This window comes from Dioscorea cayenensis, chromosome 2, assembly GCF_009730915.1.
Source record: "Dioscorea cayenensis subsp. rotundata cultivar TDr96_F1 chromosome 2, TDr96_F1_v2_PseudoChromosome.rev07_lg8_w22 25.fasta, whole genome shotgun sequence".
Lineage (NCBI taxonomy): Eukaryota > Viridiplantae > Streptophyta > Magnoliopsida > Dioscoreales > Dioscoreaceae > Dioscorea > Dioscorea cayenensis.
Window position 1 is genome coordinate 3,586,418 of NC_052472.1, and position 19,082 is coordinate 3,605,499.

General features: G+C 35.9%; 1 protein-coding gene and 1 pseudogene across 1 annotated transcript; one reads left to right on the forward strand and one right to left on the reverse strand.

Moving 5' to 3' along the window:
* Positions 1-1,729: 1,729 nt before the first annotated feature.
* On the forward strand, positions 1,730-9,232 carry LOC120271881 (BURP domain-containing protein 3-like). The gene is made up of 3 exons (XM_039278563.1): positions 1,730-1,870; positions 1,932-2,012; positions 8,870-9,232. The coding sequence occupies exons 1-3, from the start codon at positions 1,730-1,732 to the stop codon at positions 9,230-9,232; spliced, it is 585 nt and encodes a 194-aa protein (XP_039134497.1).
* Positions 9,233-11,457: 2,225 nt separating this feature from the next.
* LOC120277228 lies at positions 11,458-18,871 on the reverse strand (annotated as a pseudogene).
* Positions 18,872-19,082: the final 211 nt, after the last annotated feature.

A 19,082-nucleotide genomic window follows, 5' to 3' on the forward strand; every position in this document is an offset into this window, starting at 1 on the left:
GATTGGTTAAATAGTTCTCATAATTTATATTTTTATCAAATTTAGATGGACAATGACGAAGTGATAGGCTGGTGGAATACCGTTCAAACTATGGTAGTTTATGTCATTTATCTTGTTACTCAATGGCACTTCATCCAAAAACATTCTCGTAAAAGGAAAATAACTTATACAATGAGCTCAGAAAGAGAATGAAATAGAGATGAGATAATGAGTCATATTATGAATACTCAGTTTGGTCATAATATAGTGAGAATGGGGCCTCCTGCATTTTTGAGATTAGCTGAAATGTTAGGGAGTGAAGGTGGCCTAAGATCTACATGATGGGCAACTATGGAAGAACAACTTGTGAAGACTCTATATATACTAACACATAGTGCCAAAAATCATGAAGTAAACTTCTGGTTTCGACGTTCAGGGGAGACTATTAGCCGTCATTTGCATAATGTGATAAAAGCCATAATCCAATTAGAAGATAACTTCCTTATCCAGTTTAACGGTGCAACTGTCCTTCATGAGATTCATTGTAATGAAATATTTTTTCCATACTTCAAGGCAAACCTTTATACATGTTAGCATATATACATCCATTTCATATAATTGAGAAAAACATGAATTCTAAAATTTATATGTTATACAATGTTCATATATAAGGATTGTGTCGGTGCAATTAATGGTACACATATACGTGTAAAAGTCGCTTGTGAAGATGCTCCTAAGTACCATGATAGGAAAGATTATCCAACAAAAATGTCCTAGAAGCATGCACATTTGACTTAAAATTTACGTATGTGCTTACTAGATGGGAAGGAACTGCATCGGATTCTAGAATAATAAAAGATGCATTGAGGAGAGAGGATAATCTAAAAATTCCTACTAGTAAATCAATTGTTATTTGGGTTTTTTTTTCCTTTTTTACCTTAAATATATTTATTTGGTTTAAAGTAAAGCTTTATCAACATACATGTCTTAATTCAGGAAAATATTACCTCGTAGATGCTAGATTCATGTTATCAAAAGGACTGATTACACCTTATAGGGGTGTGTGATATCATTTGAAAGAGTACTTATCAAGAAATACTCCACAGGATTATCGTGAATTATTTAATCTCTATAATGCATCATTGTGTAATGCCATTAAATGAGCTTTTGGAGTTTTGAAGAAATGGTTCATTATAATTTCAAATGCTTCTGATACCCGCTATGGAGTGAAAACTCAGAATTCAATAATTTTAGCTTGTTGTATTTTACATAATTATTTGATGTCTGTGGATCCTGACGATGACCTTATTGATGCAGTTGATGCCAAACTAGCAAGCGAATAAGTAACTTATGATGAATATTGTACTCATAGAATTAATAGTGCAGATTCTGTGCAAGGAGAGCGTTTAAGAGACGAATTTTCTACTGCAATATGGAGAGATTACACATCAAAATAATCTATAGACTTAATTAACTTTGTCTTTATATTAATTTTTCTTTTGCTTCTTTGTTGTGTTTGATTTCTTATTATTTGTTACGTTTGATCTCCTTTAAACTAAGGATTTTGTGGGTTTTTATGTAGAACTTATTGAGGTTTGGTATTCTAATAAATTTGTTATTATGAAAATAATGCTTCTCTTTATTTTAATTTTATATACTTGTGAATTATTTTGCCTTGAATAGCATGGCATCCAAAAAAAATGATGTGGGGGTAGGAAGCACATCAAAAATGCTAATATGGACACCTGCAATGGATGCAGCATTAGTTGATGCATTTATAAACGAATATAACATGGGGTTGAAGGTGAATGAAACTTTCATTTCCAAGGCTTATGATAATATTGTTGATGAACTTGCAAAGAATTTCAACATCAAGATTGAAAAGAATCAAGTGAAGAGTCGATGGAAGATCTTAAAAAAAATATTTCTCTGATGCTTATGATATTTTCAAGAATGGCATGATTGGATTCACCATAGATCCAATAACACAAATATGGATGGCTAAACCAGAAGTATGGAATGATCTCATCAAGGTAAAATTTGTATAAATTGGTTAAGATAAATTGTTTTAACTATGTTCAAATGGGATATAATTAGAACTCTATTTCAATTATCTAGATTTTATATACTCATATGTTTCTTTTTTTTCTTATTATTATGTCTTGGCTACAAGTAATCTAATTATAATGTACTAATGTAGGTGAAGCCTCAAGCTAAGATATATATATATATATATGCAAACTGTTGTTCCACACTATGATAAAATGGTCATTTTGTATAGGAAGGATAGAGCTAATGGAAATCATTCTGTAACTGCTTCAGAGTTATGAAAGCATCCAAGTTTCATTGCTACGGAGGATTTCATTGACGCTGATCCCTCTATGTCTCAATTTTCAGATCAAAATGTACAACATTTTGTAGATGATGATGTGGACATGGTGCCATCTTCATCTTTTGAGCATGTCTTTCTTCTTCCCATGGCGCTGACAAGTTCCCCTTGCTTATATCCCGCAAGTGCACGGGCTTGTCGAAGTAATAATCCCGGGTGAACGGGGTCGAATCCACAGGGAGTAGGGAGTAAAGACACTTAGTCGATTCTTAGCTATGTGGAGTATCAACAATGATAAGTGTGGTAATGATTCAATTCTCGGAAATTAAAAAGCAACAAGTAAGAGAGCAAAAGTAAGGAGGAGGCAAGGCAATCGATAAAGATGGGGTACTCGGATGATGCTTCACCTAGGATAATAGATTCAAGTGCAAGAACTCTCTATTATGCTTCCCTAATCAATGCAATGGTGAGTCGTGGAAATCCTTACATACATAGTCCCAAATATAAGGTCAACTATGCCTAACTCTATACATGTCCCGGAGGAGAAATCGAACAATCTCAACACCTGCACTTTTGCATAGAGTTTCAATGAGCTCTAGGGATTCCAAGTGATAAATCTATTCCTAGATTTAGACCTAACCCTTTGGTCTAGGCGAAAGGTCCCTAGCCACAATTAAGCCCTAGATACTAAGATCACCTCAACGCTTCACTCCATTGCACGCGCAACTAGGCCCAGCTGAGGTTCATCCCTTAGACCATTCACTCTATTATGGCCGCAAAGAACTCGAGGAACGGAGGTAGAATCTATCACGTCGGAGGAGAAAGGGGACGCTCCTGTAACTCTCGACTCACCCTCTCAACCCTCTCCAACCTAGCTTTGTCTAATGCTCGTGGTGTGTCACTCACTCACAAGGTTACCAACAAGAACTCTCAACCCTAGTGTCACTATAGGGGAAATGTTCATACAATCAAGCATTCAAGATTGGAACTCATAATAAACATCAATTTATTGAAAGCATAATAAAGAAGTTCAAAGAAACGAATACATCCTAGGGTTCACAATCACCCAAGTACCCACTAGGGATTTAGCTCTCCATGGAGCTAAGTACAATCAAAGAAATAGAATGTAAAAAGCAATGAATCCATAAAGAAACCCCCTCGATAGTCGTGTCGATGGTCTTGTAGAAAGTCCTCTACTCGTCGTCCATGGATTCCTTCGTCCGGTATAGGATACGCCTCGATCGAACCTCCCCTACCAACCTTCTTCCTAATGGAATCACGATGTCGAAGCCGTAGAACCTCTCCAAAACCTTGGCCAATACCCCTCGAAACCCTAGCCGAAGCCCTCTCGCAAGTTGGGGAAAAGATGGAGAAAAGAATACCAAAAATCAGGGGCTGAATCGGCTTTTAAATAGGATGGAATCGGGCAACTCCACGGGCGTGGGACTAGTACACGCACTCGTGCGAGACTTCCACACAGGCGTGGATAATTTCCCACAGGGCCCGTGTGGATTCTATTTCTCCGATTTCTCGCCGGTTGTGAACAGGTCTGCTACAGAATGGTGCTACATTGCTCTGCCACGCTCTTTGACTCGAATAACTTCCCAATTCCATACTTTCATTGGGAGTAACGCAAACGGGCACACGCTCACATCGTGAATCACTTGCTTCTTCAATGATATATATGTTGGTGGGGTTTTTTGTTCTTGTATGCATAAGACGGAATGCTCGAGTGTGACTGCCTTTGTGCCCCTCCAAATGGATGTACTCACTCGAATGCGAGGAGGTTGGCACACACTCAAGCATCTCACACCGTCCCTATGTCTTCGCATTTGAACCTTAGCAAGATCTCCTCCAAAATAGGTGCATTATGATCCACATTGGCCTATTTCCTTCATACTTAGCCTCACAGCCCTACCTGCGCAAAAGTAACATAAAAACACACATATTAATGTAAAAACCTGAGAAAAGTAATGCTCAACATAAGGAATGAACGCTTCGCATTCATATCGCACAAGCACTTATCAGGCGCTAATGGTGGCAACAAAAAGTCCAAAAAATCTGTTGATAAAGAGAAAGAGGTTGGTGAAGGGATGAAAAATGCAATAGAGAAAATGACAGATGCAATTAAAAACTCTTGTCAGCTTATTGCAGAGAATATTAAGTCTTCTAGTGAGATCATTGCAAAGAAGGCTCCAATATCTCCAACTGACACATATAAAATTCTACTGGACTTAGAATTTCCGCCACCAATGCTTCATAATATTTATACCAAACTTGTTATGAATGTCGACTTGTTGAATACAGTACTTGGTTGTCCAGTGGAACATCGTAAGTAGTTTATTTTAAGTGGGATGCTCGGTGATCTTAATAATTTCACTAAGTAATTGTTAAGAGAAAGATCTGCTCTAAAAATTAGTATTTTTATCTATGTCCAAAACATATTTTACTTGTGATGTTACTGATAGTAAAACACTATTATGGGTGGACTATGCTTTGTATTCAATCATGAGTGACATATTTTGCCCTTTACAGGTTGAACTTAAAAGTGGCATATGAATAACCATTTGTCTTCTATTTATATTGTTTAGTTGTTGCCAGCATTTGCTTCAGGGAGATTGTTTTTAATCTGTTGAAAGTGGCTTCTTCTTGGATTTGTTATTATGTTAAAAAAAAATTTAAATGTGAAGTATCATGGTATTGCAATCATGGTGTAACGGCATCACTTACACCATTTTATATGTTTTCTATATTGTGTAGATGAAATGCATTAGTCCGCCTATTATCTATATTCTGCCAATAAATAGTTCATCTACGCATTATGTTTTTTTAACTATATATATCGAATTTCATGGTGTTATGAACACTTTTCGCAAAAGTGTTTATTTAATGAAGTCCCAATTTTCATAATGTGAATATATTTCATGCAATTAAAAATAAAATCACCATTAATAACATGTAATTTAATGTGGACAGGAGTGTGAAGTTTATATAAATTTTTTATTCCACAAATGTATTATTTTCATTCACTCTCAATTTTTAAATATTAGTTTAAAATTATTAATAATAAATTTATGAAAAAAAATATAAAAAATATGAAAAGATAAAAAAAATGTATTATGTAGTTATTTGTTTAATAATAATAATAATAATAATAATAATAATAATAATAATACTTTGTAAAAAAAGTTATTTTTATATAAAAGGACAAATTAGTCAAATAGACATTATACCCCTCCCCACTCCTCCTCACTCCTCTTCCCAATCAAACAAAAAGATTACGCCCCTTTTTGAACCAAACAAGGAGTAATGGAAAATTTAGATGATTAGGTTGCCATGTGAAACTAAGAAGGCCTTGTCTTGCCATTATTTCGTCCTTCTAAAATCATATGCTCGAGAGATATTGGATATTGGCAATTCTTATTTATCAGACTTGCCTTATGATTTAATGAGCCTAGAAAAGCTCCACTGGAACTGACAGTATTATGAAGGCACAGACAACTGAAAGATTAGGCTCCATTTATGTTTTAGACGTATTAAATTCTCGCGCCAAAAATCCAACACCAAAATATTAGGCTTTTAATTTTTAGAAACAAATTTTATCTTCTTCATCTTTGGAAAAACACATTTTGTTGTCAAAGATAAATATATTTGTTGTTTAATTTCCACTGAAAAACTTTATATTCTGCATACATTTAGGTCATAATATATACTCTCAATTTAATCGAAGCACAGGTCACCGCACCTGCTTCTATTAGCCCTACAAACTTAAACATAATCACTAATCACAAAATAAAAAACTATCATCTCAATAACATGATGACTAGATAAGGTAATGCACAAGTGAAAAGAGTAATTCATCCTCATGGAATAGCTGAAATCTTTCACTGAAAATGTCGATCCATTTCGTTAGCCTGTTTTGCCCAATGGTGCAAAAATTATCAGTTGTATGTTGTCTAGGTGGATGGAAACCGTAGCGAGGTTAACTGAGGCATTTCCCTGACGTTTATATCTAATGGGAGCAGTCAAAACTCTATATCGAGTTCCCTTAAGACTTTGATCATTTCTTGAACATTGTCTCTCTCTCCTCGCACATCTCAATCCCATGTCCAGATAATTTATATGATGTTGCAACCACATCGATATCATTAGCCTATTCGTGTCATCCACATCTATGAGCATTACTGTTGGAGTTGGATACAACAAAAACTATTGAAGACCAATCATCATCCATCCTTAAAGTTGAAACTCATTTTTTTCACTAATCTTGAAAACCTCATTATCTATTCCTAAAGTCAAAACTCCAAGTTCTGATTCAATTTTAAATGATTTAGAGCGTAGAGTACAACTTCAATGAATTAAATTAGTTTGTGTAAAAATAAAATACTAATATTTTTTTATTCCCTAAAAAAAGATTTCTGGCTCCACCCCTGAAATTTAATCTCAATATTCTATTCATTGATATGGGTTATTTTTTATTTTCTACATAAAAATCATAATTCTATATCATAAATTTGTAGCAAAGCACTGCAGTATCTTTGTATTGATTTACTTTATGTTTTCTATTAAGTCCGAGTTTATTTGAGTTTCAATCTTGTTTTCTCATTGCTTGCATGTCGTATTAATCCTTGTGATTGATTTGTATTGCATGACTTGTTGCCTTGATGAGAGAGAGGTCTCCATTTGGGTTAGAACTCCGAGATTAAAGAGGGTTGAGAGAGTGAGTCATGAGATAATGGAGTGTCCCCTTTCCCCTCCGATGAGTGCTTCCTATCTCCGTATTCCCTAGGCTTTATGCAACCATATTTTGTGTGAGGCGTGATATTGAGAGATTTCTCCCCCGGGACCATGTAGGAGGTTAGGGATCTTTCACCTAGAAGTAAGGTTAGATCTATCTTTAGAAATCGATTGTACTCTTAGGTATCCCTAGAGTTTATTGCGGTCATATGTGGTATGAGGTGTTGAAATTGAGCGATTTCTCCACCAAGACCTCGTAGGGGACTTGTATCGGTGGCTTGGAGGCAGGGATGGATTGTTCTTAGATTACCTCGACTCATTTAACTCAATTTAGAAACATTTAGTAAGTCTTGAGCTTCATATGTTAGATCCTAGGGGGAGCATTGCTCAGGTACCTCATCTTTATTAATTGGGATTTCCCTTGTCTTTACTTTTTCTTGATTGCTTGCAATATTCATATTCTTGCGATTTAGTTCATTTCACCATAATCTTGATTCTGACTAGATAACTAAAAAGTGATTACTACTAATACTTCCATTTCCTATGGATTCAACTACCCGACTCATTGGGTACTTTATTACTTTGACACCAATGCACTTGCGGTACACATAGGCAAATTGGTGTGTCATATATCCACTTTTAATTTTTGTTATATATTAAAAAAATCCATAGTGGTAAGTTCACTATATAAAAACCACATCCCGGGCCAATTAGAAACAAACAAACTCTTTGTTCACCCTAGGGTTTTAGAGCACGGGTTGGTGATCTGAAGGAGTACTCTAATGGCACCTAGGGTTTCAGCAAAAGGGAAAGGGAAGCACGAGAAAGCGGCACTAGGGATCAATCGGCATGCCGCTATGTCACAGAGTAAACTACTTGGGCTATGAAGAAAACCAAGGTTGTTTCCCACAATGGTTTCATCCCTCTTATCATCATCATAGGTATGAACACCAAGCCCAAGCCCTAAGTACAACATCTCCTTTCTCCTTCCTAATGATGGATCGAATCATTGGAGATCTAGTACTGGTCTTTTACATATGCATCAACTTTAGTACTCTGGTTTTGAGATCTCGATTTAGAACTTTGTCGACATGTTATTTGTTATTCTTCATATAGCAGCTTGTGACGTAAAAAGAAAGTTTTTGATTTTGGTTTATGAATAGTAGAGTTGCTTGTTCGTTTTCAATGTTTTGGTTTCTTTAGTGTTTTGGATGAGTTTTGGACTCAATTAATAAATCATGGATTATGGTTTTTTTTTTTCTTTTTTGGTTGTTGATCATGCTGTGAAATTAATCATTTTGCTAAACTTGTGGTGGGTTTCTATCCTCTTTGAATTCTTGTGATTTTGATTATGTTGAAGTTGTGTTTCTTCATATTGGTTTTGTTTGTTTGAGAAATATGTACAAGAGCCTCCCTAGTCACATGGTTGTTTGTTAGAGTCACTCAGGGTGTTTGTTAGGCATTCTATTATAAATAGTATTGAATGAAAAAGCGAAGTCATCTCGCCTAGTTCCAGAATCATGGTATTCTCTGGTCTTTTCTATCACATCCTGACACGTGTCCCCATTTGATGTTATTATTTTTTTTTTATGTTATTGGTTAGAGACACATGTCAAGCTGTGATAGGGGGGAATCAAGGAATACCCTGGTACGATAACCAGGTGAGATGGTAAGCGTCAACATCCATTACGGCTTGTGTCATGAACAAGACACTCATGGAGTGTGAGGAGCCGGCTTTAGACAAGGGAGAGTAAGCTCTGTACTACGTCATTGGAATCCATGGTGGAGTTTAACATGATGAGTTTGGGAACGAGAGACGTATAGGCTAGCTCAACAACAGTGAAGGAGAAGAACGGTGATGTTGAGGTGAAAAAGACCTATAGTGTTGATCCAATTGGTGTGCGTGTTTTGGGCAGAGATAAACTGGTGGTGGCGTGCCACTGGCGACTATACCTATACACAGTGTTTTTTAGCCACACAACAAGGAAGGGGAAGAGCAAAGTGTACACGATGGCATGGGAGGGGAATGATTGGACCAAGGTGGAGGCCATAGCTGTATGCCATCTTGACACATCTAAGTGGAACCCGAAGCACTTGGCTTTTCAAGTGCTCATGGTGAAGCCTGGAAGCGTGCCAGCTTGCCACTTCATGCCAGAGGACAATATTATGTGGATTGTTAGGAAATAGTAGGTGGAAGTAATAATAAGATTGTGCCTAGTTCTCTAGGTGAGATTGTAATAGTGCCTCTAAGTGGGTTTACGAGGTCCATCAGTATGTTTTATGATGTTGCAATAAAACTTTCCTTCAATATTAGCTTGGAATAATAAGAATGTTTTTTAATTATTTTTATCAAATAATAAATCATATAATAAATCATATAATAAAAATTATAATAAATTAAATAAGATAAATTGAACTAGGGCCCTATTATAGTAAGAATCTCGTTTCCATCCTGCAAAACAGGTATTTGAAAATTTATGTATTAGAGATAGATTTTGTTATTTTATTAACTTTTAAAATGATTAAAATGAATACGAATGGCCAACGACCATTTGGTCTATTGGCATCGGGTCCCTTGCGTAGGGTGTTCGCCTCGAGTGTCGAGCGTGGCTCCCCGAGTTCGATCCCCATATCGCGTAAGGTGAGGGCACGGTTAGGTGGTGAGCGCGACTCCCCTACGTGTTCGTCCCTGGGTTCCGGTGCTTGTCTCCTTTCTCAAAAAATAAAATAAAATAAAATAAAATGAATACGAATGTGGGGTTTCAAAAGTTGTCATCATTATTTGGTTGTGATGTAAGAAATTTGATTATACAATACTAAAAAAAATTTAATTCAAAACTAACTTTTTTTTTTGTTTTTTTTTAAATCTCTTACTTAAAAATTTAAACTAGCTAGTTTCTCGCTCAAAATTATTTTTTTATATTTTTTATATAATAAAAGACAGTTATATTTGAGTGATTCTGGTATATAAAAAGTTGCAATAGGTTAATTTTTTCCCCATTGTTTAGTTTTATTTTATAAAAACAAACACTCTACTTTTTAGTCGATTATCAAACTTTCAGCAACAAACTTATAGCTTAACTTCTAAACTTTTTTTTTAATTCTTTTACATACCTTAAAATCTCTAACTTTACATGTGAGATTACATCACTAAACATTTTAAATGAGGGCCAACCAATCAATGTGATAAATGAATGGTATGCCAAAACATATTTCTAATACAACTCATGACTAAAATTTAACGTCATAACATCAGCACTTATAATGTGGGCCCCGGCTTCCTTGTCCCCATTCATTTGTAAAAGCCATGGCAAGCCCTGGATTCCTGGCCAAAATTCTGCAAACTTTTGCATCAATTCATGAAGCTTGTCTTGAAGCTTGTCCTTGTTGCCATCTTGTTGTTGACTATGGAGCCCGAACCTTAACCATCCTTTTCTACCCATTTCAGTGAGAAAGAGAGAAGGAGACAGTTTTGATCTCCTCCAGCGAACTTCCGGCGAACCTCTGGTGATGAACCTTGTAGTTGTAGTTGCAAGTTTTCTTCGCCTCATCCTATCACTCTTCCAAAGTAATCATCTAGCCGTTTATCTTCAAAAATTGGGTGGTGTGGTGGTTGTAAATGCTTGGGTGAAGATTATGCATGATGCCTTAGCTAGTAGTGGTTTATTTGAAGTTTATCTTGCCTTTGTGCTAAGGATTGGTGCATGATGTTCATGTTTAAAGCCTAGCATATATCTCTTGGAGATGATCTAAGCTGCACCTTTCTCTTTTTTTCCTTTCCTTTGATATGGCTGCAACCAATTTATACAACTATATATATAGTTATATGATTCATGATCTACAACGTTTGAACATATATATATATGCGTTGATTATGCATCATGGTTATGCATGCATGCATATATATATATATATATATATTAACTTGGTAAAACGTCACATGGGGCAATTAAATTCCTACCATATGTTGAGGTGCACCAGTTACTGTGGCTTAAAGACCCCCTAGAGATTTATTAACTTGGCCAAACGTCATGGGACAATTATATTCCTACCATGTGCACACTCAGAAGATATTTCGGGAATCAAACCAAATTAATAAATCCCCCCTGCCCTGCAACCCTGAAGTGGAGGAAAACGACATCCTTCATAGGGGACCCATGACCAGTGAATGAACATTACCACTACAGTATTTATACAATACCCACAATGTATGCATAGTACTGTAACAGTACTACCGACCCAGAAAATCAACCCTGGGTCAACCCATTCATTATCCAAGTAACATACTAATACACTAAGTAGTGGTCGTTTTTCTATTACATAGTTGGTTAATATATATATTTATAAATATATATAGTCTTTAAAAAAAAAATAAGGAGAAATATAGAAAATTCATTAGGCTCAAAAAAAGTTTAAGAGGCAGAGCTGGAATGTAATGCCACCAGCGATGCATAAGCTCCATTAGGCAACTCTATAAGCTCCTCATGCTTTCCTTGCTCAACAATCACTCCATTTTTAATGACCGTAATGACATCAGCTCCCTTAATTGTTGATAACCGGTGTGCCACCACAATTGAAGTCCTCCCAACCATGACTCTGTGTAGTGCTTCTTGAACCACACGCTCAGACTCGGCATCTAAAGCACTGGTTGCCTCATCTAGCAACAAGATCTTGGGATCCTTGATAATTGCTCTTGCTATTGCAATCCTTTGTTTCTGACCACCAGACAACTGAGCTCCTCTCTCGCCAACATTGGTGTCATACCCTTGAGGCAATCCAGACACAAACTTATGTGCGTTGGCCGACCTCGGCTACCGCTATAATCTCCTCTTCAGATACTTGTCCTTGCTTCCCGTAGGCAATGTTAGCACGTATTGTGTCGTTGAATAGCACTGGTTCTTGGCTCACCAACCCCATTTGTTGTCTTAACCAACCAATCTTTAAGTCTTGAAGTTTAACTCCATCGAGTAAGATCATGCCAGAATCTGGATCATAGAATCGCTCTAGCATGGCAATAACTGTAGATTTCCCACTGCCACTCTCACCAACTAGTGCGACAGTCTAAACAGAAAAAATGAAACTTGGATTAATATATTATAACATAATATAAAAAGAACTTATATGTATGTACCTTTCCAAAGGAAATAGTCAAGCAAAGGTCTTTGAAGATTTGAACTTCAGGTCTAGTTGGGTACTTAAAACTAACATGCTGAAACACAATGTCGCCTCGCACATATGCCAATGTAACACCGTCATCGGTGCTAGAGTCAATCTTGGACTTGTGGTCAAGAATCTCAAAGATTGAAGCGGCTGCATCCTTAGCTTTGTTGGTTTTTATACTATAACTGCTGGATTGTAATACACCTGAAGCTGCCATTGTTATCGCATAAAACACCTGCCATCATTAATTATTACATTAAACTCTCAGATATTTCTTTCAAAATGTAAGGAAAATATTGGAATATATGGAATATATAGATGGCCATTCACTTTGAAGACTTGGTCGAAAGTGGCGCTCCCATTATGCATAAAACGAGCTCCAGCATAGAAACAAATGGTGTAACCAACGTATAACACTGCAAATGAGAAGCCAAACCCCAACCCGCTAATGATCCCTTGCCGAACTCCATTTCTCAAGGGGCCTTCGCATTTCTTCTTATATGCTTTTATCACTCTCGTTTCGGCACAAAACGATGCGACGGTTCTAATGTTTCCAACTGCATCATTTGCCACCTGACTCGCTTCTTCATACTTGACCTGCAAACTCAAATTCCTCGCCCTCCCAATCAAGCTCTCATGTAGAATGCAACTGTTAAATTCTTGAGAGAAGTTACCTTTGCATCTGCACTGAAACCCTGGGAAAACTTCATCTTAGCATACCCCTGTAGACAGATTAAAGGAAGCAAGGCTATAACTGTAAATGCCAACTTCCAGTTAGCAATCATGGCTATCACAAGCCCAGCAATCACCATAGACGAGATTTGAACCATTTGTTCTAAACTTTGTCCCACAATATGGCTCACTATCATAGCGTCAGCAAACAACCTCTCACCTATGGCCCCACTACAATGTGAAGGAAATTCAATATGTACATAACATTCAATCTAACTCATAGAAAGAAATTATCAAAATTATAGGGACCTGGAATGTGAAGGCTCATCAAACCAACTGATCTCTTGGTGCACCACCCTCTCAAATGAAAGAGAACGGATCCGCTTGACTAGCTTTCCACCAGCTATGCCAAAGAGGAAGCTATCCACAGGTGATACCACCAAACATATAAATCCCATGGCCAAAAACCTTAATGCCCAAAGACTGGAATGCTTGCGAAGCTCATGTGGAGGTTCATAGAATGTTTGTATGGCGCTTGATAACAAGAACCCAAACACTGGCATTGTCAGTCCCTTAATGGCACCTGTAATAGATGCTAGTGCAAGAATTGGTGCCTCTGGCTTGTTCAGAGATGCCAGCCGTTTGATTGAGACTTGTTTGCGAATCCCATTGTTATCTTTTTCTAGAGGTTTCTCAGAATCATCTTCTCTATTGTTATTCTGAGAAATTAATGTGAAGCCTCTACTTGTTGACCTTCTTGTAGATCTATGGCTCTCTGATCTGACTATGGATGTTACTGTACCATTACTTAAAACCATATTTTCTGAATATTTATAGGATTCTTCCTTATCTTGTTTTTGATTTTCTTGCAATCTAATAAGCTGGGAATAGGCTCCTTCAGGACGGTTGATCAAATTTGCATGTGAACCTGCTCAACATGCATGCAACGCATTAAACTAAAAGAAAATAGCACATTAATTTCAAACTATGGAATTAAGAAAATTAAATGTATACCTTGTTCTACTATTTTTCCTCGATAAACAACTGCTATTGTATCAGCATTTTTCACTGTACCTAGACGATGAGCTATGATAATGGTGGTTCTATCTACCAAGACCCTGACCAATGCTTCTTGAACTATTCGCTCTGATTCTGCATCTAGTGCACTAGTAGCTTCATCCAGTAACAAGATTTTTGGGTTTTTCAAGATTGACCTCGCAATTGCAATCCTCTGTTTTTGCCCACCAGAAAGTTGTGTTCCATGCTCACCAACCATGGTGTCCAGACCCTGTGGAAGAAAAAAAAGAGTCACTAATAACAACAGATGGCATGAAAGCAACTAGATGAAAATAGGAAGATTATATCTACATTGGGCATCTTGTCAATGAAATTTGCAGCATTGGCAAGCTCAACTGCTGTTTGGATTTCCTCAAGGGTTACGCCTTCCTTTCCATATGCAATATTTTTCTCTGATTGTCATCGTAAATAAAACGGGCTCCCTGGCTTACAAGCCCAATCTTTTCTCTAATCCATTTGAGATTCAAGTTCTTCAGGTTTACACCATCAATTAGGACTTCACCACCCTGTGGATCATAAAAACCCTCTCCAACAGACTAATCACAGTGGATTTCCCACTGCCACTCTCCCCAACTAGAGCCATAGTTTTGCCACTATGTACATGCAGTGAGAAACCATCAAATATAAGATGGTCTGGCCTTGATGGGTAGCTAAAAGTTACATCTTTCAGATCAATAACACCCTTTAAATCTTCCAACACCATACCGTTTGTATCATAAACATCAATTGTAGGTTTTCTCTTAATTGTCTCAAACATTTTATATGATGCAGCCTGCCCTTCAACAAATGCAATCACACAAGGTAATATTTGACCAAGTGACCTACAATTATAATATGTAAGAATCAAGTCCAAAAATTATTGTTGCATAAAGAATTTCATTTTCATTGCTTTAGAACACTATAATATGTATTAAAAAAAATTGTACTTACGTTCCACCTGCCATAACTGCCATTACAATGTTAATAACTGTACCACCATTGTATTCTTTTTGAAGAATCAGCTTACCACCATACCATATTGCTAGTGAGTAGGTGCTAGAGACAATTAACCATACAGTACCACCTCCTACGCCAGAAAAAAACCCTTGAAGAACGAAAGATTTGTATGCCACTTTAATAAACTGGTTGTACTTTGAAATGGCTAGCTTCTCGCCAGTAAATGAAGCAACCTTATGTTGAAGAGAGGAAATAATTATCTATTTAGACCACTAGTAATTGAACCATTGATGAAAAATGCACAAAGGCTTGAACTTACTGTTCTCACTGCTCCAATTGTTTGTTCAACAACATTTCCTGCATCAGCATATGCATCTTGCTCCGTGGATGACAATGATGATGTAATTATTGGAAATGATGCTACCAGATATTACAATAAGAGGAACTAAAGACATCAAGGCAAGTGAGGAGATGCCATCCTCTTATAAATGCTATTATGAAGCCTCCAAAAATGTGGTCATGTTGGATGAACATTCCCACCTAAAATATCAAGAGATGACGAGTAAGTCGAAGGGATCTTATGTCCAATATTTTTTTTTTTCACAACCTTATGGCAAACATAACATGGACATCCAAATATAAATGAAAGGAAAATATGTTTAGCTTCGCGACTTTTATCAAGGAATCACCTTCGCAATAGCTTCTTGAATACGAATTGTAGTCCTCGACATTCTTTCCAATCACTTCTCCAGTTGTTGTTTCATTATCAAAGAATGCCATGTCTTGTCTCAGTATAGTTTTTAAGTACAAACCGCGAATCCGTGCTGCTTGCCTTTCTCCAGTAATCATCCAACATGATACCTCTAGATTAATTTTTTCAAACATTAGCCTCTTGTTAGAATATGTTTTACGCCATAACACTGATAAAAGAACCAAATAATTTCTTTTAAATAACAGTTAGCATCATTTCAAATAATTGTTCCACCGATAAACACATTAGAAATTGCATTAGTCCTGGAAATATTAACAACACCTTTGCAATAGGGCAGTGGTGTTTCATTCCCCTCCCAAGTCAAAGTTCAATGCTACTGTAGCAAACCCACATTTCTCAAGGAAAAATTAAAAAAAAAACAAGAAGAAGAAAGAAAGAAGATACAGAACCAATGGCAACATTCAACATTGTGCTATGAATAATTTTCATTTTTTATATTAAATTATATTTACTTTAAGAAGAAAAATACAAAAATCATTTATAAACCTCAAAATGAAGAAAAGAATATAGTAAATTCTCAATCAACAAAAACTAAAAACCTACGCAACAACTCTACAATCAAGAGATCTATATTAAAAATATCAATGGGCAAATGATATATTGGTAACCATGTTCCCGTTAAAACTATTCATAAGCGGGTGAGGATTGAATTACTGAGTGAGGCAGATATATCGCGGGATCGTGAAAGTAGTGGCTTACGTAGACAGTGCTGGTTCCAAAGTGCCTTCGCTAGTATACTGGACCCCCACACTGGGTTTACCTGATCTTAGTATAAACTCATATAGTTAAGATTCCAACTGCTAATATTCATCAATATCTATACTAAAAAGAAATCCAAAAATAAGATAATAAGAAGCATCCACAGCCCAAAACCCCTTTAAAACACCCTGAATCAATGGATCTACAAGATCACTAAAAAGCACTATCATGAAATTCCAATTCATAACGCAAGCCACGTCTTGTTACAATCTTTAAGAATAAAGAATGTATGAAATGTGTCTACCGCATATATATCAATTTTTATTTTTAATTATTGTATGTGCAAGAAATTTTCTATCATATCATATCTAATGGCTTGTAAACAATTGGACTCTATTTTAAAAGTGATATTCCTATAACTGAATGGATTAAGCAAATTTAAAATAAGATTTCTAAAAGTACATGTTTAACAATCACATAGTTTTAGTTATCATAAAATAAAGGAAAAGTAGCAATTTAAGTTAGAGATATTGAGAAATTCTTGACAATGTAAAAGGGCTTTTATAGGATTGATAAAAGATAGAATCACTGAAATATAATTTTACTAATTAAACAAGTGGACAATATGAAAGAGAAGTGCAAATGAATTATACTCAAAATTAGTAGAAAGTAAAATGTTTGATATTTAGACTCTATAATCAAAGATGACTAGGAATATCCAGGAAAATGTCACAAATAGCTAGAATTGTAGTGGGTTGGATAAAATAGGAGAGCTTTGGAGATTTTATGATCGCCGTTTAGCTTCTCATAATGGATGAGGCTAGTTACTGCAAAATGGTATTGTTGGGCTCAGCTATAATGTGATTTCGACTCGCGAAACAATATGCTTTGACAGCGATGATATAAGCACTTGCTAATCATCTCTATTACACACGTTTATTGTACTCAAATGCGCTTTCACATCATGGGCACCTCGGTAGTTGAAAGCTAAACAACACCAGTGAGTTAATTCCCTCCAACATTCAAACCATCGCTACCCACATGCTATATAAAGGGGAGCTACATAGTGATGCCTCTAACCACTTGAACCAAGTGGTTTTGGCAAACTCAACACATTTAAAGAATAAGCGTGACTCACGTATGAGAACGTTGAAATGAATGTCTAAAAGTATTATTATAAATAACTATTTAAAGAATGAATTTTATTCAAAATATATTAAGAGTGACAGATATTATTGATAAGTTAACCTTAGAACCATTCGAGATGGTATGTTCATGTTCTCAAACAACTGATAGAAGTCTCCATCTAAAAAATGGGAGGCTTTTATATGAAGGGTTGTAAAAGAAGAGGTGGACCTATAAAGGTTTTAATAGAACTCTTACATTATGATATGTTTGAGCTTCTAATTTATTTAGTTTTTGGTTTCAATAGAGCAATGTTCAAATGTAGAATTTATGTAGTAGACCTCAAAATAGTCGGGACTATTAGCTTTATTATTATTGCTGTGGAAAATTTTTCATGTTGGCAGAGTATAAAAGCCAGTGTAGAAACCAAGACAAACTAACCCATGAAATTAATCCACATCCAATTATAAGTCAAATGTTTAAAAGTCATAACAAAAAACCCACCTCAAAGGCATCATAAGCTTATTTAAAGGATATGAATACTGTGTTTTGAATTGAAAATTTCTAGATAAAAAAGGAGAGAAAAAAAAAGGTAGTTTCACACATACGTAGGAATGAAGCAACTCCAGACCCCATAGCCAAATAAACATATTTGATAATTACCTGAAAGGGAGAATGGAAGAATCATCGAAAAGTGCTTAGAATAATTTTATTGTGCAACAATGAATATTAATTGCAAAGCAGCAATGAAATCCAAATGAAAAGGTGATTATCAGCAACGTGATTATTGAAAGTATACTTTCAGCTTTTTTCCATAAAAACATTTGTGTCTTTGTTCATTATTTATTTATTTATGTTTGGCAGAACCAATGAAATCAAACTAGCGTAATTCAGATGAAATATCAATGAAGATTAATAAAGAACTTCTAACAACTTGAATGACGTAGAACATTCGAAACCAAAAGTTATATATGCATGCATAAGTCATCTGTTTCCACTCGTAGTTAGATATCAAAACCAATATTAAGAAGAAAAAACAAATAGGCAGTCATTACATCTATCACTTATTAAATTTAGAATCAAAATACTTTCTTATGACATATCTAATTCAATCAAATCAAAATGGTACAGTGAATGCATGGTTTAACCTGAAAAGCAAAGCCTAATAACAGTGTACAAATTAATTTTAAATGTAAAACCAAATTGGAACTTGGAAATCAAATGGAATGATGTATGTCCACAAACCTTGGATACCAAGTGAACCACATTGTCCTTATTAGCAACCTAAAGGCGTTTATAAGATCTCCAGATGAAGATCATGAGGGGGTTGAGAGTCCATTGGCCATGGCGGCAATCGTGCCAACAGCCATGAGCGCCACATCCTGGGATCAGCAAAGGAGAATAACTTAAAGAAAGACACCTTCCCACCTCCCTTCTCTTCCCTTCTTGCTTCTTCTTCTTATCATCAATCCCCATATCGAGCAACTTCACTGCAAATCACAACAAAACATGAAAACAATCCAAGGAAGCGATGTGCAAACTAAATTAATTGGAAAGCATGTGCATGCAATTTTTACACTTTGTTGATGAATCTTG

Coding starts and splice junctions, on each gene's coding strand:
- LOC120271881 (XM_039278563.1), top strand. CDS start 1,730: ATGGATGCAGCATTAGTTGATGCATTTATAAACGAATATAACATGGGG. Junction 1,871..1,931: donor TCAAGATTGAAAAGAATCAA/GTGAAGAGTCGA, acceptor GATATTTTCAAG/AATGGCATGATTGGATTCAC. Junction 2,013..8,869: donor TATGGAATGATCTCATCAAG/GTAAAATTTGTA, acceptor AGAGACGTATAG/GCTAGCTCAACAACAGTGAA.